This window comes from Sitophilus oryzae, unplaced genomic scaffold, assembly GCF_002938485.1.
Source record: "Sitophilus oryzae breed Bouriz unplaced genomic scaffold, Soryzae_2.0 scaffold_1440_pilon_pilon, whole genome shotgun sequence".
In the NCBI taxonomy this organism is placed as follows: domain Eukaryota; kingdom Metazoa; phylum Arthropoda; class Insecta; order Coleoptera; family Curculionidae; genus Sitophilus; species Sitophilus oryzae.
The window spans coordinates 1,540,476-1,566,165 of NW_022146105.1; the positions used below are offsets into that span (position 1 = coordinate 1,540,476).

At 31.7% G+C, this 25,690-nt stretch overlaps 3 protein-coding genes across 7 annotated transcripts in view; all 3 read left to right on the forward strand.

Moving 5' to 3' along the window:
• LOC115876705 (protein grainyhead-like) overlaps positions 1 to 15,304 on the forward strand; it is a 98,036-nt gene extending 82,732 nt beyond the window's left edge. The window contains exons 8-14 of one of the 2 annotated variants that reach the window (XM_030892592.1): positions 6,876 to 6,987; positions 11,379 to 11,473; positions 11,529 to 11,684; positions 11,806 to 11,985; positions 12,049 to 12,420; positions 14,110 to 14,174; positions 15,003 to 15,304. In XM_030892592.1, coding sequence (XP_030748452.1) covers positions 6,876 to 6,987; positions 11,379 to 11,473; positions 11,529 to 11,684; positions 11,806 to 11,985; positions 12,049 to 12,420; positions 14,110 to 14,174; positions 15,003 to 15,129 — 1,107 coding nt within the window. In that variant the 3' untranslated portion in view covers positions 15,130 to 15,304. The remainder of the gene's footprint in view (positions 1 to 6,875; positions 6,988 to 11,378; positions 11,474 to 11,528; positions 11,685 to 11,805; positions 11,986 to 12,048; positions 12,421 to 14,109; positions 14,175 to 15,002) is intronic. The other variant, XM_030892593.1, reaches the window with a different exon arrangement.
• A 3,249-nt stretch (positions 15,305 to 18,553) lies between these two features.
• LOC115876580 lies at positions 18,554 to 19,431 on the forward strand. The gene is made up of 4 exons (XM_030892397.1): positions 18,554 to 18,710; positions 18,759 to 19,021; positions 19,076 to 19,213; positions 19,269 to 19,431. Exons 2-4 carry the CDS (start codon positions 18,912 to 18,914, stop codon positions 19,429 to 19,431), a joined length of 411 nt encoding a protein of 136 aa, XP_030748257.1. The 5' UTR covers positions 18,554 to 18,710; positions 18,759 to 18,911.
• A 980-nt stretch (positions 19,432 to 20,411) lies between these two features.
• On the forward strand, positions 20,412 to 25,674 carry LOC115876708 (adenosylhomocysteinase-like 1). Of its 4 annotated transcripts, none has more exons than XM_030892597.1 (11): positions 20,412 to 20,702; positions 21,425 to 21,469; positions 22,094 to 22,178; positions 22,241 to 22,375; positions 22,432 to 22,604; positions 22,658 to 22,856; positions 22,920 to 23,223; positions 23,280 to 23,445; positions 23,511 to 23,757; positions 23,816 to 23,936; positions 23,997 to 25,674. In XM_030892597.1, exons 1-11 carry the CDS (start codon positions 20,607 to 20,609, stop codon positions 24,001 to 24,003), a joined length of 1,578 nt encoding a protein of 525 aa, XP_030748457.1. In that variant the 5' UTR covers positions 20,412 to 20,606; the 3' UTR covers positions 24,004 to 25,674. The 4 variants fall into 4 exon arrangements, with proteins under 4 accessions (XP_030748457.1, XP_030748455.1, XP_030748459.1 ...); XM_030892595.1 differs by having other exon boundaries at positions 20,413 to 20,702; positions 22,229 to 22,375; XM_030892599.1 differs by lacking the exon at positions 21,425 to 21,469 and having other exon boundaries at positions 20,413 to 20,702.
• The last annotated feature ends 16 nt before the right edge of the window (positions 25,675 to 25,690 follow it).

Sequence of the window (25,690 nt, forward strand, 5' to 3'; positions counted from 1 at the left end):
TGACATAAGAAATTTTATTTCAATGTCAATATGACTCCTACTTGTAGGGGGCGCCACCTACGTGTGTTTTAAATGTTTTGAAGATTAATAAATTTTCGTTCGTACCTGTATAAAACTACTGAGTGAGAAAATATACGTTTCCGTCATTTTTACTTTAAAAAAATCGCTACGAGCAACCGTTCTCAAGATATTTAGAACGGAATTAGTCAATACGTATCATTATTGATAAAAAAATAAGCTAACCAACTTTTTATTTTTTTGTATTAAAAATAAATGTTATCATAAAAATGATGATAAAACAGTTTCTGTTCAACTTTTATCACAAACACTTTTCAAATCTATTATTTCATTCTAATAACTATTTAATCAACATGCTTAATTTCTGTTAGTGATGACAGATATTAATAATTTCGATTCCAAATCTCGAGAAACATTACTCGTCGTAATTTTTACCAAGAGACATTTTTTACGTAAAAAAACGTTTAAACGTATATGTATATTTTTCTAACAGGAGTCATGTTAACAACAAAATTAAATTGTCATGTCAAAAAACTCCCAGACACCAATTTTCATCCAAATATCGACGTTAGTTCAGAAATTATTTGAACAAAAACCGAAATAAAAATGAAACTTCTACACCCTGTATCTCCGAAACTAATCATTTTAGGACAAACATTTATACTTATTTTTATCTGCAGAATATGCTGCCGAAGTTTCCTGAATACAATTCGAACCACCCTGTACAGGGTGAGTCTTAAATAAGTGCAAATATTTTTAGGTGTAGTATATTTCGTCCCCAGAAACGTCTATGAGATTTTTGGAGCAAAAAAAATGAAAATTTAGAATTTTTTGAATTAGTTTTTTAAATTTTTATAGTTAAAAATATAATATCTTCATAATATGGCAACATAGGTAGTGGATGAAATTTACAAGAAAGAAAACTTCCAGTGGTTCTCAAAATTTAAGCGACAAATATATATTTTTTTTGAAATTCTGAAAGTAAAATATCTGTTATATAGGAGGTTGTTTAATTAGGATCAGAGTAGAATTGTTGTGCGTCCGTCAAATATGGAAAAAATGAGATATATAAGGATCATAATTATCGAATATCATTAATGAAATAAGCCAGCCTTTAAGAGTCAAAAATTGGCCTTTTAAAAAAGGCATTGTGATTAAAAAGAACGTGAATTCCGTCTTAATTGACCTCGTGCAGGTTTTTGCCGTCGGTGGCAACACCCTTCCACTCATTTTTCCCGACAAAAACTGCTCCTTTTATGCTTCAAACTAACTCCAAAAAGGACAGCCCGATATTCGGCCGAAAAAACTCAATTGGTATGTATCGGACGTTCGTATTTTTATGAAATTATGAAGAATTAGCAGTTGAGCAGTTCACGTAGGATGCCAATTACCGATGGAGAATCCGATCAAAAAACTGGCTGCGTTGACATTGGATTCCTGTTATGGGCATGCCAACCGGCTAGCTCCGTCTCCTTCTATCCTATGACAAAATGCGGCAATTCTAATGAAGACAATTTACAATGTAGAATCGTTAAATTTCTGTCCGGGAGAATTACCAGTAATTACACCAATTAATAAGAAAGTTTATTGAGGTTTCTTAATTAACTATAATAGTATATATTAATACGGGCAGTGATAAGTTCGCGATGTTATTACAAAATAAATAAAATATCTATCTCACCTATAAGATAATTATTGAAAACTGGAAATTTATAACGAGACGCGATGATGTCGGGGAAAAAACTTTTTAATTAGACTATTAATAATTCATGTTTCTAAGCTACTTTCTTTCACAACTTTTTTTGCAAATGTTTTCGAATCAATTAACTGAAACCATGATACAACAACAACTCCTTCCAGGGGTTATTGTCAGTAGATTATTATAAAACGTGATAGAGAAAAGCCATAATTTTTTTTTTTTAATTTATTTAGCGTATTTCTTACATCACAGTATCTTAAGTTATAGGACACAGAATGGTATAAACAACAAAAAAAATGTATATAAAGAAACTGCATAAACAACAAAAAAATATGTAGATAAAAAAACTGCATAAACAAAGAAAAAAAACATACACAACAAAAAAATAGGCTAATTCGTCTCATAAACAGATATCCAGTCTTTGTATATAATCAATTGCCTCCTGAGTAGCCATAAGTAAATCTTCTGAGTTGCCCGTATATGCTCTTATTGGGCAGTCTTGCACTATATGTTTGACAGTCTGCCTGTCAGCTCCACAGTCGCATGCGGCTGAAGGGACTTTTCCCCACCTATTTAGAGAGTCGGCACATCTTCCGCAGTTAGTTCTGATGCGGTTAAGAGTTGTCCATGTTCGACGGGGAAGGTCGAATCCTGCAGGTTCATTAATAACGTACGGTAGACCATGGTACATTGGAGCTGCCTCATTTTCCCATTTCTCTCTCCATTGCTCATTTATATCAACATTATTTTGGTGCAGCTCATGTGCAGTCTTCAATGGAGGGTGTCTTGATCGTAGTCGATTTCCCTGGATGTGTGGTACGTCATCATGGACCTGCAGCTGAGGGTTATTCATTATTTTAGTAAACTCTCTGACCAAGGCATGTTCTCGGCGCAAATTGGGAGGAGCTATGTTGCTAAGAGTGGGCAGCCATATTGTAGGTGTTGGTCGAATTGTCCCTGATATAGTGCGCATAGTTTGGTTTAATTGAATATCAACCATACGGGTGTGTTTGCTATTAAGCCACACTGGAGCACAGTATTCTGCTAGAGGATACTCCAAAATCTCAAGGATCTCAGGGTGGATGCTCATGAGCCCCAAGTTGTGCCACATAATTTTTGAAGTATGTTGTTACGTGTAATAACTTTGCCGTCATTCTTGTCAAGTGTTCTTTAAATGTAAGCGTCCTATCCAGAGTAAGTCCGAGATATTTTGGATGTTTATTGTGAGTGAGTAGTTTGTTGCCCATGTACACTCGCAATTCTCTCTTTGCCATCTTATTATTAAGATGAAAGGCAGATACTTCAGTGTTTACGATACTTGGTTGGAGTCTCCATGTTTTAAAATACTCGCTAATGGTTGCTATGTCTCTGGTAAGTACAACTTCAGCATCCTCCATCCTCTTGTGCGCCGTTGCCAATGTCTAGTCGTCTGCATAACCAAATTTTCGTGATTCAGTTGCAGGCATGTCCGCGATGTATAGACTGAAAAGTATGGGGGCAAGAACCGACCCCTGAGGAAGACCGTCATTCAGTTTCATAGTTTTGCTTCTGTTATTCCCCATTATAACCTGGAATGTTCTATTTGACAGCATATTGTTAATGAGGTTGGATATTCTTACACAAGGAATGACGCGAGTGAGTTTATATATTAGGCCCTGTCTCCAGACGGTGTCATATGCTGCTGTCAGGTCTATAAATGCGGCAGCGACTAAATGTTTCTTTTGAAATCCGGCCTCTATAAATGTTGTCAGTGATAAGATTTGATCTGTGCAGCTACGATGCAGGCGAAAGCCTGCTTGTTCAATGGGAATGCTGTCTAAAATTCTTTGACTGATTCTGTTGAGTAGCACTCTCTCGAGCAGTTTATAAACCATACTTAGCAGGGCGATGGGACGGTAGTTCTCTGGCCCATCATTTGTTTTCCCTGGTTTTAGTATTGCAATGATTTTTGTACGCTTAAGTGAGTGAGGAATATGTCCTGTGCGAAAGATGTTCGTGAAAAATTTTGCCAGCCATTGCTTCGTATAGGATCCACAGTGTTTGAGGAACTCTGGGTGGATGCCATCAAATCCTGGTGCTTTTCCCAATTTAATTTCTTTTAGAGCCGTTGTGATTTCGCCAATTTTAATATCTCTCGAATACTCGGAGTCTGCAGCGCAGGCTTCCCTCAGGGCCTTGAGGTCTCTTTTAACTTTAGTTGTATGTGTTCGATCTCGAGGGGCTCTGGACGTAACGACTATACGAGCAGCAACACTGTTAGGTGATACTCTATCATCTCCGCGTTCAAAGGCTTGGCGCCTCCGAGCTTACGCAGCAGAGACCATGCCTGTCGACTTGATTTTTTGAAGTCAAGATTTTCAACAGTTTCTGTCCATTTTTGGCGTCTATATATATATATATATATATATATATATATATATATATATATATATATATATATATATATATATATATATATATATATATATATATATATATATATATATATATATATATATATATATATATATATATATATATATATATATATTGATGTTGTGTAATAGATCGTCAGCTATTTCGCGATCTCCGCTTTCAAGAAATTCTGCGTATAAATCATCACAAGTCTCATTCCATCCATGGATATATTCCTTACGATATATTCCTTACGATATTACGATAAGCCATAATATAAAAACAGTTATCAGTGCCTACTGTCACGTTTTTTTTATTAGTTATATCCAAAGACATGTAGAAAGTAGAGTGTTTGGGAGGTGGGTTAATCACCGCGACCTTACAGATCTATTGTGTGTCCCCCTTGATCATACAGTCTCAAGCCAGTATCTGATACGGCTTTAGAGAGATCAGCTCTCCATCTCCGACATCAGTCGCACCAAACTTTATGGCACGAATGGTGGTCGTCTCGGCGCACTCAGTGATTCTAGTGTTTATCCATTTTCTTCACAGAATCTGCATTCGCCGTTGTTTCTCAGCTTCAATCTACTGAGGTGTTCGTTGGGGAGACAGTGTCCTGTTAAAAACCACGTGACAATCCGAAGATTGTTCTTACTTAAATCAAGGAAAATCTTTGATTTTTCTCTGTCGTAAGTTCTGAGAAATTTCTGATCCAGTTAGTGGAGTGTTCGCTCCTTTTCTAGCTAGATCATTTGCATTTTCGTTGAAATTTTTACACCCAGAGTAGGAGGGCTTTATTTTCTTTGCCTAACTTGTTCAGCTTCTCTAGGGATTCTTTGACCAACCTCGAATTGACGGTTTTTGAATTGATCGTTTTAGTACTGCTTGACTATCAGATAAGATGGATGTTTCCTGTTTCCGATAGTTCCTTATCTAAGATAAATTTTACGCTTCTTTCGATAGCGTTGAGCGCCTGAAGAATGGTAATGTAGGTGCCCATTGGTTCAGAGTGTTTAGTTTTCGGCTCAAATACTATACTATCCCTTAATTTAATGCCTACCATCTAGTGTTTTTTTATTGTTTCTCTTTCTTTGTATTTATAGGGATACTAAATTATTATACACATACACTCTAGATAAATATGTCAATTTCAATATCAAATAACTGAGAGACACTGAAAAGTTCCTGCTTCTAAGGTACTTTCTTCTTTTTTACAAATATTTTCGATTTAGTTAAGTTTAGCCATGCTGATTTCATACACAACAACGAAAGTTAAAAAACCACGTTGATATATTTTATCTCTCTTCGGAGATAGTATTTATTATTGTTCCATTAAGCTGAGTCGGATTTTTTCTGTAAATCTCATTTTATTTTGAGTTCATTTCCATATTAATGAGTTCATATAAGTGCACAACCTTGTTTTTGGTCGAATCCACAGTACAGAATGGTTATGGTAAAAGTATTTTCGACGTTTTATTTGAGATATATGGAATTTAGTGAAATGCTTAAAATTTACTTTTATTGCCTCAGATTATCTTTAAATATTCGAACGATTTTTATTTGAAAAACAATATCTATGGTAAAACGAGAATTGAGATTTACTGACCGGTTTTTTAGATATATGATAAAATGATTGATATTTAGGACTTTTGTTTCATTTGGGATATTGTCAGAATACTAATGAAATGTATTAGTAATAAGCTTATATATACAGGGTGAGTCTTAAATAAGTGCAAATATTTTCAGAGCTGGTAGACCTCGATAAAAGAAATATATTTTCTCTTACCGTTTTTCAAATAAGTCCAAAAGAAAACCGAGTTATTTTACTTTAGAGAAATTTTCCAAAAAAAAATATTTTTTGCTGAAATTTTGAGAACCACTGGATCTTTTCGGTTCTTGTAAATTTAATCTAGTACCTATGTTGCCGTATTATCAAAAAATATGTTTTTAACTAAAAACTAAAAAAAATTCAACAAATTTTCAATTTCCTTTTTTTGCGAAATAATCTGTTTCTCATAATAGTGTTTCTGTGGTCGAAATATACTACTCCTAAAAATATTTTCACTTTTTAAGGCTCACCTTATATAAAAGGAGTTATCAATACATACAACCACACTTAAAGAATTGTTTTAATATGTGGGAAAATCAAGGGATTGTATTTTTCTGATTACCGTTTAAAATCTTTTTGTCATTGGAAGTATTTTCAGAAGATTAATGAAAAATTTGTCAATACCTACCTACCATTACATCTTTTTTTTTCAGTAAAACTAAATTAACTCAAAAATAATAAAAACATGTTTCATAGGTAACAATATCGAAAAATTATATTTTATCTTTTTTTAGGTTACTGAAATGTGATAGATTTTTCCATCTATTAAACACTTATTTCGTCTTTATATTTGAAAACCAGAAAGAATGTCATAGTAAGCTTTCATAACTGATTTTATTTTTTGGCGTTACAAAAAATAAAATCAGTTATGAAAGCTTACTATGACATTCTTTCTGGTTTTCAAATATAAAGACGAAAGAAGTGTTTAATAGATGGAAAAAAATCCATAATCTTTTATAGACTTTTGTGTCAGTCGGGATATTGTCAGTAGATTACTGAAGTTTAATGCGACAAGCCAAAATATAAAATCACTTTTCAATGCCTACCATGACGTCTGTTTTTCTTAACTAAATATAAGGAGACGCAAAATTGAAAGAAAAAGTTTTCAATAGGTGTAAAAATGGAAAGATTATATTGTTTCTTTTTCCTTTACAGAGTATAGTCATGCTTATGTTCAGAGAAGAGAAAAGCCCTGAAGATGAAATAAAGGCCTGGCAGTTCTGGCATGGCCGGCAACACTCGGTGAAACAACGGATTTTGGACGCAGGTAGGCATCAGCCCTTCTTTTGTTTCTCTACGATTCGTTTTTGTTTCTGCCAAGCTTCCTGCGATTTTCAGTGTCCGTATTGTTTGGCTCCGGTACAAAGACGTAGCGTGAATTGCTCCTTTCTTTTGCTCCTGTTAAATTTGCATTTATAATTGCCTTTTTTTCGGTTTATTTATATACTCTACTAGCGTGTACCCGCGACTTCGTTCGCGTCGAATTAATCATTTGTAATGGTGATGATAAAGCAAAGCAAGAATTTCCATTAACATATAAACTGGACAAAATTTTCTCACATTTATGTCAGCATGAGAAAAAACAATATGGCGATATTATTATATAACTTGGTAATATTTGAGGGGTAGTTTCATCTCGTTGGAATTTGACTTTCGGAAAATCCGTTTGCCAAAAATATGCTTTTTACGTCAAGCGGTTTAAGCAGAATCGTGGTTAAGAAATTACCCAACTTTTTGGAACACCCTGTATGATTTTTTAAAAAATTTCAAAATATGTAAAAAAACCAAATAAATTATGCTTATCCAAGCGTTTTCTCGAAAGACTAACCGTTTTTAAACTAACAAACATTGTAATATTTGAGGGGCGTTTTCACCCTCTTGGAATTTGAGATTCGAGAAACCCCTACTTATCGAACCTCTACCCCCCATATTCAATCCATTTGCCAAAAATCAGCTTTAAACGTCAAGCAGTTTAAGCAGAATCGTGATTACTCAATGGTCATATTTTATGAAACACCGTGTATAAATTTTTAAAAAATCTTAAAATATGTAAAACAACAATATACGTGTTTAAGAGTTTTTCCGAAAAACTCACCGGTTTTTAAATAAAAAAATATTCTAATATTTGAGGGGTGGTTTCACCCCCTTAGAATTCGAGTTTCGAAAAATCCCTTTTTATCGAACCTCTACACCCTAAAGCCAATCCGTTTTCCAAAAATCAGCTTTTTACGTCAAGCGCTTTAAGCAGGATGGTGATTAATCATTGACCAGATTTTTCGAAACACCCTGTAAAAAAAAATACACGTGTTTAAGAAACTTTTTTTCAGAAACTTGGCCGTTTTTTAAATAAAAAAATATTGTAATATTTGAGGGGTGGTTTCACCCCCTTGGAACTGGAATTTCGAAAAATCCCTTCTTATCGAACCTCTACACCCTAGAATCAACCTGTATGCCAAAATTGAGCTTCTTACGTTGAGTGGTTTGAGCAGGATCGTGATTAATCAGTGAGTCAGTCACTTGAGGATTTTATATATTAGTATAGATGTTGAAAATTTCGTATGCTTTAGTATTAAAGGGAATTTATGAAATAAATTAATAATTCATAACAATAGATGCTGGTAGATAAAATATTTAAATACAATGTACCGTCCAATTATATTTAGCAATAATTAATAAAAATTTTAAAGGCTCAGTATATTATAAGTGACATATAAATATTAAATAACATCATTAAATATTCAAATTATTATAATCGTATGTAAGAATATTATTTCTCGATAGGTCCGCCCACATGAAATCGTACCCATGAATAATTGAAAATATTAAATGTCAGTTTTTATATTGTGCCAGATAAAATTGTTATTTTTTCTCAATTTTTATCTAACACACAATGGATGTGGCTAAATGTCACGCCTTATGCGAAACAAAAAAATACTAAATTACGATAGGGATCTCTTTACTTCCTGCTGGATTATTTTAGTTTGACTTATAACAACGATTTATAATTTATATTGTACGTAAGCGATAAATCATTTGACAATTTCATTTATTTAATCCATTGTTCTACTTTACCTAGAAAAAAATAAACTTTTTGTTAATGGCATAGAAAATATCTTACAAGATCTTAATGCATCAGATGTACTATTTCTAAGATCCTGTTATACCTTCTTATTATTCCACGCTTGTGCAGAAGATAAAATTCCTTATATTTGACTCGTGCTGTAGGTACTACCAACACTCCATATTTAGCTCCATGTGACTTTATTTTTACATAATACAGTTCTAAGAATTCTTAATCTCAGATTAGATGGTTTCAGAGACAAAATAATAGAAAATTGCAGCATTTTAAAGCATTTTTTTTTGTTGTTGCATGATAATAAAAAAAGAAAATTGTACAATTAATACTGTTAAAATGCATATTAAAATGTTCATTCAGATAACAGCGTGGGCGCTAAATGACCTTTGTATTTAACAGCCAGATTAGCAATTTATATTCAAATGTATTTATCTATACTAATATATAAAATCCTCAAGTGATTTATCACGATCCTGCTCAAACCACTCAACGTAAGAAGCTCAATTTTGGCATACAGGTTGATTCTAGGGTGACGAGGTTCGATAAGAAGAGATTTTTCGAAATTCCAGTTCCAAGAGGGTGAAACCACCCCTCAAATATTACAATATTTTTTATTTAAAAAACGGTCAAGTTTCCGAAAAAACGCTTAAACACGTATAGTTTATTTTGTTTTTTACATATTTTAAGATTTTTTAAAAATGTATACAGGGTGTTTCGAAAAATCTGGTCATTGATTAATCACGATCCTGCTTAAAGCGTGGACGTAAAAAGCTGATTTTTGGAAAAGAGATTGACTTTAGAGTACAGAGGTTCGATAAGAAGGGACTTTTCGAAACTCGAATTCTAAGGGGGTGAAACTATCCCTCAAATATTAAAATATTTTTTATTTAAAAACCTGTAAGTTTTTCGGAAAAACTCTTAAACATGTATATTTTATTTTGTTGTTTCACATATTTTAAGATTTTTTATAAATTTATACAGGGTGTTTCATAAAATATGACCATTGAGTAATCACGATTCTGCTTAAAGGGATTGACTGTGGGGTGTAGAGGTTCGATAAGGAGGGCTTTCTCGAATCTCAAATCTCAAATCTTAAAAAACGGTTAGTCTTTCGGGAAAACGCTTGGACAAGCATAATATATTTGTTTTTTTACATATTTTGAAATTTTTTAAAAAATTATACAGGGTGTTCCAAAAAGTTGGGTAATTTCTTAACCACGATTCTGCTTAAACTGCTTGACGTAAAAAGCTTATTTTTGGCAAAGGGATTTTTCGAAAGTCCAATTCCAACGAGATGAAACTACCCGAGTTATATAAATAATATCGCCATATTGTTTTTTCTCATGCTGACATAAATGTGAGAAAATTTTATCCAGTTTGTATGTTAATGGAAATTCTTGCTTTGCTTTATCATTTATCACCATTACAAATGATTAATTCGACGCGAACGAAGTCGCTGGTACACGCTAGTTCAAATATAAAATTAAAGCTTAAATGAACAAAAAGAATACTTTTGTCAATTTTATGCAGTTAACTAAAATATATTCATATACAGTGTATGTCCCCGTATTGTCCTTACAAGAGGATATAAACTTTTTTATTATTGACATTTACAGGAAACTGCATTCTTCATATAAATTTTGCTTGTTCTAAAATGGTTAATCCCGTTTATACTTTTCCAAATTTCCATACCGTTTTAGAGAAAATATAAAAAAACATGAAAGTTTGGTTGAATTTTCCGAAAAAAGTTCTAAAAATCAAAAGGCTTTTCTATGGTAAATATCACTGAGATTTCATTTCTTTGATAGTTGATTCATGGTAATTTTGATTAACGTCATAATTATTGCTGTTGTCACAGTATCACATTTTCCGATAACTATTATCACCCTTTCCGTAGCATTGAACTAAATAAATTTTGTGTTTCTTTAAAATTTTAAAACAACAAAAAATATGACGTTAATCAAAATTCTATCAATAACTATCAAAGAATGATATTACCATAGAAACGCCCTTTGATTATTAGGAAAATATTCAACCATATTTTCATGATTTATTTAATTTTCTCTAAAGCGGTGTGGAAATTTAGAAATGTATAAAACGGGTTAAACCATCTTAGAACAAGCAAAAATTTTTCTATTATATAAAAATTTAAATAAATTTATAAAATTCAGCAAATTTCTTCTCTTCAATGGGAAGCTATAGTGACACCTCTGTTTAGAGAATTTAAAGCGTGGGCAGCATCATACGTAGGTGTAATCTGTATTATTTTGTTCTTCTACATGTGTGGGGTTATTTATTAGGTGATATTACTCATTTTATCAAATTTATAGCTTTACAAATAGAATTTATACTAGAGCACTTGATGGCAACCGGCAATAATTTCTTCTAAAAGCGTTTAAATATCCTTAATCCGATACACAAATATAAATTATAAATGAAAAACTGTTTCTGCTCTATATAATTAGTATTTCTTCTTTAATGCTTGCGTTAAAAGGCTTATGACGTCGGTAAGTCTACTAATTAATTTAAAATACCGTTAATTTTTTTTTAATTATATGTTAAATTAACTATTTTATTTCTAGATACAAAAAACAGCGTAGGCCTGGTGGGATGTATAGAAGAGGTGTCCCACAATGCCATAGCAATTTATTGGAACCCATTGGAAAGCCCTGCCAAAGTACGTATATCAGAGAAAGAAGAAATACAAATATAAAAAACGCATTCTTTTGCAGATCAACATTGCCGTCCAGTGTTTGAGCACAGACTTCAGTAGTCAAAAGGGCGTTAAAGGTCTACCTCTGCACTTACAAATTGACACCTACGAAGATCCAAGAGATTCGAACATTTACCATAGAGGATATTGTCAAATTAAAGTATTCTGTGATAAGGTGAATTTCATATATTTATTATTAAAAATAAAAATTGAATTGAAAGTAGTAGTAGTATTTAAAAAGTTGTTTGAATTTAAAAGTTTAGAATAAAAATATTAATGTTTACTATAATCTAAAGGGAGCTGAAAGAAAGACACGTGACGAAGAACGAAGAGCAGCAAAAAGAAAATTAACCTCCACAGGAAGAAAGAAGCTTGACGAACTCTACCATCCAATATGCGAAAGATCTGAATTCTATACCATGAGCGACCTTGCAAAGCCTCCTGTGTTATTCTCACCAGCTGAAGACATCGATAAGGTAACCTAAACTCAAATTTTAAGCCGAATACTAGAAAAATAACCATTTAAATTATTTTTTCAGCTTACCTCGATGGAACTTCAAGGGTTCTATTCACACGATCCTGACGGTTCCTTGACAGGACAAGATCACGTCAAGTCTGGCTCTCCTTTTCTGCTCCACACAGCATCAAAACCTCCCTCAACACCTACGTTGAAGTTCCACAATCATTTTCCACCGGACTCTGACAAGAAAGACAGCATGCTGGACGCTAGCTTAACCACTGACGGTTCGGTGTTCTCGCCGCCGATCAAGAGGGCCAAACTGATGAGTCAGGGCAGTGCTGGACCTCCGCCACTGAACGAAAGGGTTATGCTCTACGTCAGACAGGAAAATGAGGAGGTTTATACCCCCCTGCACGTCGTACCACCCACAACAAGCGGCCTGCTCAATGCTGTAAGTCTTGAAATATGTTGCTAGATGTTAACAACGCTTTAGCTTTATTTCGCTTGCAGGGCTTTCAGACATTCCGGATATTTTTCTTAACCAATCACTTTATATTTAGGTACCTTTTTTAAAAATGTGTTGGTATTAAAAATATTAGTTTAATACATACCAATATATAATACAATACCTTATTTTGAATTTAAGTATTTACTTAGAAAATGCAGACGATGAGAGCAATACTTTTGTTTGTGTCATTCCTGAAAGTTTTGGGTTTGTGAAATTTACTAGTTATTTAGGATATTATTAATGAATCACATATACTGAAAATAGCAGGTTAGTCGCGACCGAATAAGTTAAGAAAAAACTCAAAATTTAAGTGAGGATGCAGTCAATAATCACCACATAGGCTAATAAAACTATTTTTTCAAATTTGTCAAGCTTTCGAGAATTTTATTCCCATCATAAGGACAGTTTGACTGAGTCAATTAGCAAAAAAACATCCTTTGCACAAAAAGGCCTTAAAAACTAGCATCGTATGACATTGGAATACAAGGACATTTCATTTATAAAATATTAAAATACATATCAAACGATATTACTTTTCTTTTAAACACAAACAAAAAGATTTTTTAAAATTTAATTTCTATATTGTTATTTCGAGCTCGATCAAACAGTGACATTGAGTCATTGACATTTTTTTTTCAATATCAAATCCTTAGTCCCACTCTGATGAAGATGTAAACGAAACGTGGGACCGTGTGCACCGTCGTTCACATAGCCTACCCATCAAATATGGTCGCGATCGGCCGACATCAATTTTTGACGTTTCTTACGGAAAAACTACCTGTCAGAATGACACGTGTCGTACACGGTCATGTTGGACGCCAGCTTTTCGAGTCCCATCTACATTCCGAGTTTCAGCCCCCTAGCTCAGATAGGGCCTGAGTTACGACGCTCAAAAGACAGATCTCAATTTCCTCACTGTTACCACTTTTCGTCTCGCGTGTCATCTCGCTAGCTCGTGTATCACGACCTTGAATTTTTAATCCCAGCGCGCGTAAAGAAGTTTCACTTCAAAAATTCGTCAAAAAATATGAATGTATTTCACAGTTGCCTTTGTAACGGCAATCCACAGTCGATGACGTCATATTTAAGCCTTCGAGCCTTCTCTATTCTCGGAGGCAGGGGTTCAAATAACAACATATCGGGATTGATTGAAAAAATACTAAATATGACTGTAGTTTGGTTTGGATACGACTTATTTTTTATTTTATAATAGGAGAAATTGTATAATTACTATAATGCTGTAGTTTTAAGTAAGGTATAATAATAATATAAATAGAAAGACTTGTATGGAAAAATATATCTGAAAGCTGAAAGCCCTGTGCTTAAGTGCATGGACCTGGATGTACTGGGCTTTTAAACATCTCATTTTACGGTTTAATATAACAAAACTAAAACCCGGCATGTTTAAATTAACAAATAAATCATTGTATTGTTTTCTGTGTCACCAACGTGGGATCAGTTCACTTTTTCGACCTCCACGTGTTCATTATTCTCTGTTTATCCCTCTTTTTTATTATTTATTTCTATAGCAAAAAGCTCAGTACTTCTTCTAAATCTATGCCAAATCAAGAAAGACAGAAAATGCATCAATCTAAATTTGGAGGAATTAATTCTGTTTTCCTTACTTTGCAGATTGAGAATAAGTACAAAATTAGCGCTTCAAGTATAAATAACTTGTATCGAAAAAACAAAAAAGGGTAAGTTGTTTTCATAGAGGAATATTTTTTCAAATTATTATATTGAGGAGTAGTTGCAAAGAAGTGAACTGGACACCAATGGGTCTATGAACTAACAGTTCGCATTCTACTAACTACAAACAGATCCCAAAGAATCGAAATACCCTATTTAACTTGAAAATATCTACATTTTCTTATTTTTTACACAAATCTCTAAGTTAGATTTGAAAAAATTCCGTAGTCCACTAATACTATACATTTTTTCTACTACATCTTGTTTTATAATTATTCAAATATATTATAAACTACTGTGTTAGAATCTAACAGTGAGAAGCTACCGTATGATCGAAAAAAAAAAACGGCGTCCAGTTGGCTTGGAAATGGCTATAAAATGACAGCAATCTTCATTTTAAAGCCATCGCTGACGCCGTTTTTTTCGGTCATCAGTTGCGTTGGTCTCTAACTAGTTTTTTTTACAGACCGTAACGAAGTATTTATATATCTTAGTTTTCTGTTTCAGTTTGGAAAATACCTATTATTTATATAATTTTGAGTTAACATATGAAATACTTTTTGGCAAGCTTAAGGAAATCAACTTATTTGACAAAAAGTTATAAATTCAGTGTTAACAATTGATTTTCTATTGCAATTTACTCTGTTTAAATATATAGGACCAAAAAAATATGTTTGCTGTGTGAAAAGGTCCATTCTATTCAAATGTGATGGACTTTAAAAATGATTCTGTTCATTTCTTTACAATGAGATTTTTTGGGTAGCGGATAGTTTTTAAACATGCTTTTTTTTATCTCTTATACAAGAAATGGTATTAATCAAACTGTTTGTTTTTAGCATTACGGCCAAGATTGATGACGACATGGTGGCATATTATTGTAATGAAGATTTGTTTTTGCTTGAACTTAAAGCAGTTGATGAAGACTTATACGACATAACATTCGTAGAACTTATGGACCATTAATACAAAAAATATACAAAAACCAACTGATATTACATCGTTACGTACTTATATCATTCCAATTATTTTGTTGTGATTGTTTTTTATACGTTACAAGCAATTTTGCGTAGAACTTTATATTAATGTTTATATAGTAGAAATGTTGATTTTTTCCTTGATTACTCTATCTATTTTTAGTTTTTTTATACTGAAATTAAGTTATTGTTAGCCTTTTTCTTGTTTTTCTTTATTATTTTTATATTAGATTGACTTGGTCATTGCATAAAATGTTATGTTAAATTTGTATACACGAGAATATCGCTGGCAATCTATTTTTATTATTTATTTTCTTAAGTCGTTTGTAAGAAAGTTCCTGAAGGTTTAAGAGTATTTTTATCCCACACCACGTTTTTTTTTTCACGATTGAATTATTAGAAGAATGTTTTAAACCTGCAGGAATGAATTAGATGTTTAAATTTATATAGGAATACATATGAATATTATGTACTTCAACATACAATCAATCATACTTGGTCACCTAACAATGATCTCAAAATTAAGTAATAGTATGTGACTATAACGCCGCAGTATGTACAGAACTCGCAGAGTTCTTGAAATTTGGGCAGGGGATTTTTTTCAAGCGATCCAATCTTTGTAAATAGCTTTAGATTTTACTTTTTAATTTGTATATAGCGTGTTATGACGTAGATAAAAAAGGTGTAGTGATGAGAACTACCCATCTGAAGAAATATGAAGAATGTACACACAAAGGTGACACCGAAGATATATCAAAAGACTTTTAATATAATTCGTTTTAAAAATAAAATTAAAAATACTTTTGATAATGAACTATCTCAAGAAAAGATCTCATACAATATTTCCAAAATATAACTGAGAAAATTAAATAATATTATGTTAGAAGTCTTTTTAGTAACAATGTATTTGTATATTATCCAATCTATCTAAATATGATGGAAAAAAGGTACCTGAGCTATGCTTTACGATAATTTCTCTGTATCTTTCAAGTGATTAATGTTTTCTAAATTTATAACTTTTGAGGTACAGTTCTTCAGTTACACTTCCATCAAGAATCATTATTTTATTTTCGCATTTCTACGTGGTACTGATCTGAATAAAACATATTTGTATTGTAAATTTCTTTATTTTATAATTTATTTTATAAAAACAAATGTACAACATTTATAGTCAGTTGTACTCTCTCCAACTTTGATATTAGTTATTTTAGATTAAGATAGCTCTCTGTATCCAAACCTTAGTTTATATAAAATAAAGATGTTGTTTAGAGGTACTTAAAGACGACGACTTTTATCGACCCTTGCTTCGACTCAAAATGGCAAAGCTGGGTTGAATATATTCGCAATATTACTTAAGTTTTTTTATAAATGTATGTCTTGATTTTATAAATAAAATTATATATGTATTTTATATACAGTATCATGTATAACCAAGTCCTTTTTCTTCCCTAAAAATTACTCTGGTGTGCATGGTAATCTATACTAATAGGTATATAAAATCCTTAAGTGACTGACTCACTGATTAATCACGCGATCCTGCTCAAACCATTCAACGTAAGAAGCTCAATTTTGACATACAGGTTGATTCTAGGGTGTAGAGGTTCGATTTTTTCGAAATTCCAGTTCAAAGGGGGTGAAACCACCCCTCAAATATTACAATATTTTTTATTTAAAAAACGGTCAATTTTCTGAAAAAAAGTTTTTTAAACACGTATATTTTATTTTGTTTTTTTTATATATTTTAAGATTTTTTAAAAATGTATACAGGGTATTTCGAAAAATCTGGTCAAGGATTAATCACGATCCTGCTTAAAGCGCTTGACGTAAAAAGCTGATTTTTGGAAAACAGATTGACTTTAGGGTGTAGAGGTTCGATAAGAAGGGATTTTTCGAAACTCGAATTCTAAGGGAGTGAAACTATCCCTCAAATAATAGAATATTTTTTATTTAAAAACTGGTGAGTTTTTCGGAAAAACTATTAAACACGTATATTTTATTTTGTTGTTTTACATATTTTAAGATTTTTTATAAATTTATACAGGGTGTTTCATAAAATATGACCATTGAGTAATCACAATTCTGCTTAAACTGCTTGACGTTTAAAGCTGATTTTTGGCAAACGGATTGACTGTGGGGTGTATAGGTTGAAAATGCCCCTCAAATATTACAATATTTGTTATTTAAAAAACGGTTAGTCTTTCGGGAAAACGCTTGGACAAGCATAATTTATTTGATTTTTTTACATATTTTAAATTTTTTTAAAAAATCATACAGGGTAAAAGAGTACAATATAAACAGGGTAATACAGGGTAAAAGAGTACATACAAAAAGTTGGGTAATTTCTTAACCACGATTCTGCTTAAACTGCTTGACGTAAAAAGCTTATTTTTGGCAAACGGATTTTTTAAAATCAAATTCGAACGAGATGAAACTACCCCTCAAATATTACCAAGTTATATAATAATATCGCCATATTGTTTTTTCTCATGCTGACATAAATGTGAGAAAATTTTGTCCAGTTTATATATGTTAATGGAAATTCTGGCTTTGCTTTATCATCACCATTACAAATGATTAATTTGACGCGAACGAAGTCGCGGGTACACGCTAGTTAAAATATATATAAGTTACTTTTAATAGAGGTTTTCAGAATAGGTCAAAATTTTGGTCAAAATACATGATTAAATTTGCAATTGCACACTATCACCTCTGTCACTCTTTCAAATCTGAAAATACTTTTAACATACGAAATTTAGAAGAGTACACTTTTCAAAAAAGGCATCGTCGTGAACCACATGCAGTTGCAGTTACTATCTAAAATCCCGGGTATCAAATGCGGTTAAATTATGCTTACAGTGCAATATACAGGGTGAGTCTTAAATAAGTGCAAATATTTTTGGGGTTATTTCGACCCGATATAAATTTTGAAAATTTGGACTTTTTTGAAATAAAAATTAGAAATTTTTTTAATTTTTAGTTAAAAAACGTAATATCTTCAAAATTAAATAAAAATATATAAATTAAATTTACAAGAAAGAAAACCCAGAAAAGATTCAGCGGTTTTCAAAATATAATCGAACAATTATTTTTTTTTGAAAATTTTAAAGTGAAATATCTCAGTTATTTTGGACTTATTTGAAAAACAGTAAAGGAAAAATATGTTTCATTTATCGAGATGTACCAGCCCTGAAAATATTTGCACTTATTCATGACTCACCCTGTATATTCTATAATATGCAGTTTTAATTTATTTCTAACAATCAACGATTCGACCATTTTAATACAAGATTATTGTTTTCAAACCTGTCAGTAACATAGATTTAAAGACCGTACAGCGATATGTCGTGGATATATCGAACCCTTTGACAACCGTTTTAAAAACATCGATAAACATAGCCCAGCACTAGGTACTACTGGGTGAAGTTTTGGAATTTTAGGTTAGTTCTCCAATTTAAAATGTTCTATTATTTTTTTTTAGGAATACCTGGGAATACTCTAAAATATGTCTTGCTCGGTTAAGAATTGTAAAAATCTTCGACGATTTATGCCAGAAGGTGTTTCTTTTCATAGGTAGGGATATCCCTTCAAATTACAAGACATTAATCTATTGATTTATAGGTTCCCAAAGAATGAGAATTAATAAAACACTGGTTAAAAGTTTTGAATCTTAATCCTGAAAAATGGACATGGACTAGAAATAAATACGTTTGTTCCAAACATTTTAAATCTACGGATTACATTCATGTTTCTAGTAAAAAGATACTGACAAAAATGGCTATACCATCATTACATTTGGATCTTGCATCGCAAACACAATCGCAAGGAATCAAAGAAACTCACGCAGAACGAGAAGACCATGGATATTTTGAGTACAATGAAGGGTGTGTTAACAGTTATCCTATGCACTGAAGTATATTATATAGTTATGGTTTCAGTGATCTACAAAATCCACATAGAGTTTATGTTAAGAGTCATATCTCAACTCAGGACTTTCAGAACAATTCTCGTTTAAATCCAAGTGATTCAACAGAAAATACACCTATTACATATGTAAAAACTATACATAACTATTGGTATGAGAACTTATAAGATTTCTTGCACAACAAATTTAACAGGCTTCCTTTTTAGTGCCTCCCCAACCAAATGGAAAGAAAAGTATGAGGCGCTGAAGATTAGACACAGTATGTGCATGAGAAAAGTCTGTTCAGCTAATAAAAAAATTTTAAGGCTAGAACTGAAAATATCTAATATGTTTAAAACTATAAAACAACTGAAATCTCAATCCAAATAAATAAGTTTATTTAACAAAGTAATATTTGTATGTTTTTTTTTAATTTGTTTACTGTTCTTTTGCTTTTAAAGTAATGTTTGTTGCTTTGTTCAAATGTTAATTCAATAAATATATATTTTTTTTTAAATTGATACTTGTAGTAGCCTCTACCAAGATCCTTTCGGGCTTTAGGGTGAGATTTCTATAGGTTTGTTCTCACAGCTGTAAGAAACATATTTCCAACAGATAATCATGCGCAATAGGGTGAAACGCGTTCGCACAGAAATTTTTGATTGGTTTCCAACCAACAGTACGCTGTTCGCACAGAAAATTCTGATTGTTAGCTGACAGTCAGACCTGTTCGTGGATCTTTTGCAAGTAAAGTGTCCGGCGCATGCGTATTGCGACCCGACGTCATTAATTGGTAAACTTAACATACAAAACGTGTGTTGTTTTTGTTTAGTGTTTTTTTCTTCAAAAAATAAAGAAAAGAAATGAGCGATTTTGAATCTTCCGAAGAATCTGAGGCATCTGAATTTTCGGATACAGACACAGACCTAGAAGAGCTGAAGGAGGAACGGGTCAGGCCCAAGAATCAAAATTACAAAACATTAAAACATTAAAAAGAACAAAACCAAAAACATTAAAAGATGTCTTTGGTTAATTCCCTGTTCGTTTTCTTCTTTATTCGGTATTACGTAGGAGTTAAAATTAGTGGTATTATTAGATCAAAAAAGAAGAGTAGGGGATTCGCTGTTCGCACAGACAGTTTGAAATCGACAAGAAACTGCATTATTTGAGACCTGCGCATTAACACCGGTTTGGAAGAAGTCACAAACATGTTGGGAACACGCTGTGAGAACAAACCTTATAACGTTAGGGTTGATACAGAAAGGTATACAACCCCTAATACATGATTATCGTTTAAAAATGCATATCATTGTTTAACAAAAAATCTTATATGGTAATATGGTTAGTTAAAAATAGCAGCGATAATTTATAAAACATTAGAGATTGTTAAATGTATTACCAAATTTGTTTTAAAAATTTGTGCCTTCTGTCACTCTTGTCTGTTATCTCTCTCTAGTGACGTCGATGGTGGAGGGAGTCTTGCGATTAACTGCGGTTAACCAAGATTGCTGTGGTACATCTGCGGTACTTAATGCCAGAGTTCGTGTTGCTAGATTTATGAAACTATGTCTGAAAACATTGAAATTCGAACGATTATCGGCAACAGAAATATAAACCAAGTATCAGACAGTCCCGTAACTGATCCCGCAGCTGGAGCAAAGGTTTGTAGCTTTCATTTTAAGCTCAATTTCAGTCATAACTTCAGTATAAAAGAATAACAGCTGATTACTAACCGATTGATTCTTTTTCTAAATCCAGTTTGTATAGATATATTTAAGGAATATATAGGACACAAGAGAGGTATTATTTTTTATATATATCACAAAACCTTTCTTATTTTTGGTAAGGTAAATTTCCCGTAAATATTTTATTATATATGCATAAATTTTATTTAAAATTAAAATACAACTTTATTATAATTTTAATCTTATTTTCAGTTGTATTAAAAAAATATTTAATTAATTTTGTTATCTATTATATCTTTGGTAGAATTAATCCTTTAGTTTTAATGTAATTATAAGATTTAACATAATCATATAGAATGCCAAGAATAGATATTTTTGAAACATTGAAATGTTGTTACGAATAAAATAAATATAAAAACGCTTTAAAATGACATAATATTTAATGTATTTTATTTTTCAAATAGGTAAGAAAATTGTAAAATTTACTTTTCCTATACAGATTAATAACAGGCACGTGCGTATCTTATAAAAATAAGTTATGAGTAAAATCTAATCCCGACAGTAACTTAATCCATTTACAACATCATTACCGATAAAGGATCATCAAGTAAAAAAGATTTAATACAACCTTCAATCAATATTAATTTTCTTATCAAATAATTCTTGTAAATCTTTCAATAATAAACCTTTATTTCTAGGGTTTGGAGGGAAGTAGTGCTTTCGTCTGCCAAAGATCTAAGTTGGTAAGATATACATGTTGCTATGTGTATGCCTCACCTTCTTATGGTCAGCCCTTATATCCATCTATAGCTCATGCTTTTGATATATTTTTATCTTATTTTTATTTGATTAGAAAGTAAAGGTACATCTATAGATTTTTTTGTTAGTTATGACCACATCAAGTATTACAATTACAATATAATTTTATACCCCATCTTGACATAACGGCTTACCTGTTCTAAAAAACGCAAAACGTAACGTAAAGCGTTATGTCCAGACGGGGCTTTTAACCATTTAAAAGGATATACATTACTTTTTATACTTTTTGCAAAATCTGTAAAAACCATGTTCCTATATTAACTCTGAATAGGGTAAATAATTTATAGATTCTGACATGTATCTTAACTTTTAAATCGCGAATATTAAGCTTTTTTTGCTGCTTATCTTTTATATGCTTTGTGTTTAATATACAGTAGATACTTAGTAGAAGTAATTATTTTAAATATACTGCTAACACACACATTTTCTCAGCATCATAATTAGTTTAGTAAAAAAAGATGTTATCATCATGTCATCATAACGTAATTAATAAAAATAGTATAGTAAAGTTGTATATTTTAATTGACACACAATACGCATATTTATAGGAGACTAAAACAAGTGCTTTAAAGAAATCCAGTAGGTACAGAAGTAGATCTCTATCAGCAAGTTCTACAGATTCATATAGTTCTGGTAATAATAGTAATAATTTTATTCAACTGTTCTTAAGTAATATATTTTAGCATCTTGTACAGGTAGTTCTAGTGATGATGATGATGTATCACCAAGAGAAAAAGTTCAGAAAAATACAGCCGGTACTTCGGATTTTTGTGTTAGAAATATCAACCAACATGCTTTTGGAAGAAGAGAGATAGAAATTGCTGAACAAGGTACGTTCCTACCGTTTGGTCTAAGAAGCCCAATGGTGATCTTAACAATTTTGCAGAAATGCCTGGCATCATAGCTTTAAGAAAAAGAGCTGCAGATGACAAACCTTTGAAGAATGCTAAAATAGTTGGCTGTACACACATCAATGCTCAAACAGCAGTTTTGATCGAAACATTGGCTGCTTTAGGCGCAAGTTTGCGTTGGGCTGCTTGTAATATCTACTCTACTCAAGTAAAAATTAACAATTTTGAATTGCTCGCTATTTATATGTCATAATTTTGCAGAATGAGGTAGCAGCTGCACTGGCTGAAGCAGGCTATTCAGTGTTTGCATGGCGTGGTGAAACTGAAGAAGATTTCTGGTGGTGCATAGATAAATGCGTCAACGCTGAGAACTGGCAGCCAAATATGATTTTAGATGACGGAGGAGATGCCACCCACCTCATGCTTAAGAAATACCCCGCCATGTTCAAAATGATCAAAGGTAAATGAAAAGTTTTACAGAGTAGGAAATTGTTATTCCTACTTTTAAACTTTTTATTTACAGGAATAGTCGAAGAAAGTGTTACCGGCGTCCACCGTCTATATCAACTATCAAAAGGTGGAAAACTTACAGTCCCAGCCATGAACGTCAATGATTCTGTAACTAAAACAAAATACGACAATTTGTACAGCTGCAGAGAGTCCATTATTGATAGCCTAAAAAGATCTACTGATGTTATGTTTGGTGGAAAACAAGTTGTTATATGCGGTTATGGAGAAGTTGGGAAAGGTTGCTCACAGGCTCTGAAGGGATTCGGTTGTGTAGTTTACGTTACCGAAATTGATCCTATTTGTGCTTTACAAGCTAGGTATTTTATTCAAGTTTAGTATTAACTTTCAAAATATTTTATTTTTAAATGTGTAGTATGGATGGATATAGAGTAGTAAAACTTAATGAAGTGATCCGTAATGTTGATATTGTAATAACAGCGACCGGAAACAAGAACGTAGTTATGAGGGAACATATGGATAAAATGAAAAACGGCTGTATCGTGTGCAATATGGGACATTCAAACACGGAAATTGACATTGTAATATAATTATCAATCAAAGTATATACCTCACATGCTTTTTCCTTTTCTTTAACCAATTTTAGAATAGTTTGAGGACCCCAGATCTAACCTGGGAGAAAGTAAGATCACAGGTAGATCATGTGATTTGGCCTGATGGGAAAAGAATCATTTTATTAGCTGAGGGAAGGTTAGTTAACTTGAGCTGTTCTAGTTTACCATCATTTGTGGTATCTATTACTTCAGCCACTCAGGCCCTAGCTTTGATTGAATTATTTAATGCACCTCCTGGAAGATATAAATCTGATGTATATTTACTGCCTAAAAAAATGGGTAAGGGGTTTCTTAGTATATGTATTTTGCTCTATTATTATTATGTCTGTCTTTGTAGATGAGTATGTAGCAAGTCTTCATTTGCCAACGTTTGATGCTCACTTAACAGAACTTACTGATGAGCAGGCTAAATATATGGGATTAAACAAAGCTGGACCTTTCAAACCAAATTACTACAGGTTTGTATACAACTATAATTTTTCGAAAATACTTTAGTAAATGATACATTTATTTTTCAGATATTAAAATATCAATAGTTCTTTAGATGAAAGAAGCGTTTTCTATAGTTGCTTGTTTTTTATTAAAAATCTTGCTCACATTTGTTTAGCTCTAAGGAAACTACCTTGCCCTTATTTAGATCTAATCAGCTTTATTTTTAGTAAAATCCATGCAACTGTTATTAATAATTGTTAACCAAAGCGGATAAATTTGATTAAATAATTGTTTGCGAATTTTAAATTATTGACTGAAATATGTAGTTCAATATTTATTTTTAGCATATTGTTATTATTTTTTAGTATAATTTGATATAGGTACTTCTAAAATTTGTTCTGTTTACCACAGTTAACATAAATAAATAATAAAAAAATGAAAAATATAATAAAAAAATATTTATATAATTTATTAGGACAAATGGATGAGATAAGTAATACATAACAATTCGTATTCAATGTTTTTGTAATACAGTGGATTTTATTAATTTACAAATGACCTAAATAATTGATCAGCGGAATACTGATAATTTTCTATACAAACACAAAGCCTTAAGAAAGATCGTAAAGTCAACTGCAGTATTATTAATTCTATATTTATAAGGAGAAGAAAGATATTAATAATAAATGTATTTTAATGTTGTCTTATGTATTGAATTACATAGATTACGCAGGGTAATTTAACAGATACATAATTACTAATCTTAAAGACAGAAGTTGGAGGATTCAAAATTATTGTATATCATACTCCATACAGTCTCCTCTCCTAACTGTTAAATTTTAAGAAAGACTTCATTGACATGCAATTTATTTTAGAGCTTTAAAGAATTTTTTACAAGTTTAAAGATATAAACTTATGATATCTTTTATATTACCCTGTATATAATATGTATATTATCACAGGCAGAAATATATTTAATAGTAAATTGTAAGTAAGTATATGTCAATTAAGGCAATGATAAATATTTCATATTTTAAATACCTGGATAATTTTTTCCAATATTGGAAGAAGTAAATTTAAATATTTCTAGATTCTAATAACTCAAAACATATACAAGAGAATGACAGGCGCTTATGAATTGAAGCATTTAAACAGGCTGATTTAAAACTGAAGAATGCATTTCTGTAATTATTTTATGTATGCACAGTATGTTTTAGAACTACTAATTACATCAAATATTCGATTTGTTTGACCTCATGTTTTTAATCAATCTGTATGCGCGTTTATAATGAACAAAAATGTACAGTGTGCCAAACGTGAAGAAAAAGGGTTATAAACAGATATGTTTTTGTATATGATTTTAGTTGTTACGGCTTTCATATTGCGCGGCATTTTTGTTTATAGCTAATTATGAACATATTGTATAAAAGTATTCTGAGTGTAAAAGTTGTATGTAATAATTTAAATATATACTTTGATTAAGGGTGTATAAAATTAAAACTGTCCAGTTAACAATATTTGCCTAGTAGATTTTATTCTGTTGTTTATAATTAGAAGGTTTATTCCAGTGTCCATTCGATCTAATAGTCGATATACAGGGTAATAAGAGAAGTTATCTCATGCTTATGTAGCTGTCTCACTCCTATAAACACTAGTCTTATTTCAATTGCCCTGTATAGGGTTGTTTACATTCGAAGTATATATTATACGAATTTATTTAAATGCTTTCCTATTTTGTTGTTAAATAGAAAATCTATAAATCTGTATGAATGTTTTTTAA

Coding starts and splice junctions, on each gene's coding strand:
- LOC115876580 (XM_030892397.1), top strand. CDS start 18,912: ATGGCTATACCATCATTACATTTGGATCTTGCATCGCAAACACAATCG. Junction 19,022..19,075: donor TATTTTGAGTACAATGAAGG/GTGTGTTAACAG, acceptor TTATGGTTTCAG/TGATCTACAAAATCCACATA. Junction 19,214..19,268: donor AAAACTATACATAACTATTG/GTATGAGAACTT, acceptor CTTCCTTTTTAG/TGCCTCCCCAACCAAATGGA.
- LOC115876708 (XM_030892595.1), top strand. CDS start 20,607: ATGTCTGAAAACATTGAAATTCGAACGATTATCGGCAACAGAAATATA. Junction 21,470..22,093: donor TCTGCCAAAGATCTAAGTTG/GTAAGATATACA, acceptor GCATATTTATAG/GAGACTAAAACAAGTGCTTT. Junction 22,179..22,228: donor TACAGATTCATATAGTTCTG/GTAATAATAGTA, acceptor AATATATTTTAG/CATCTTGTACAGGTAGTTCT.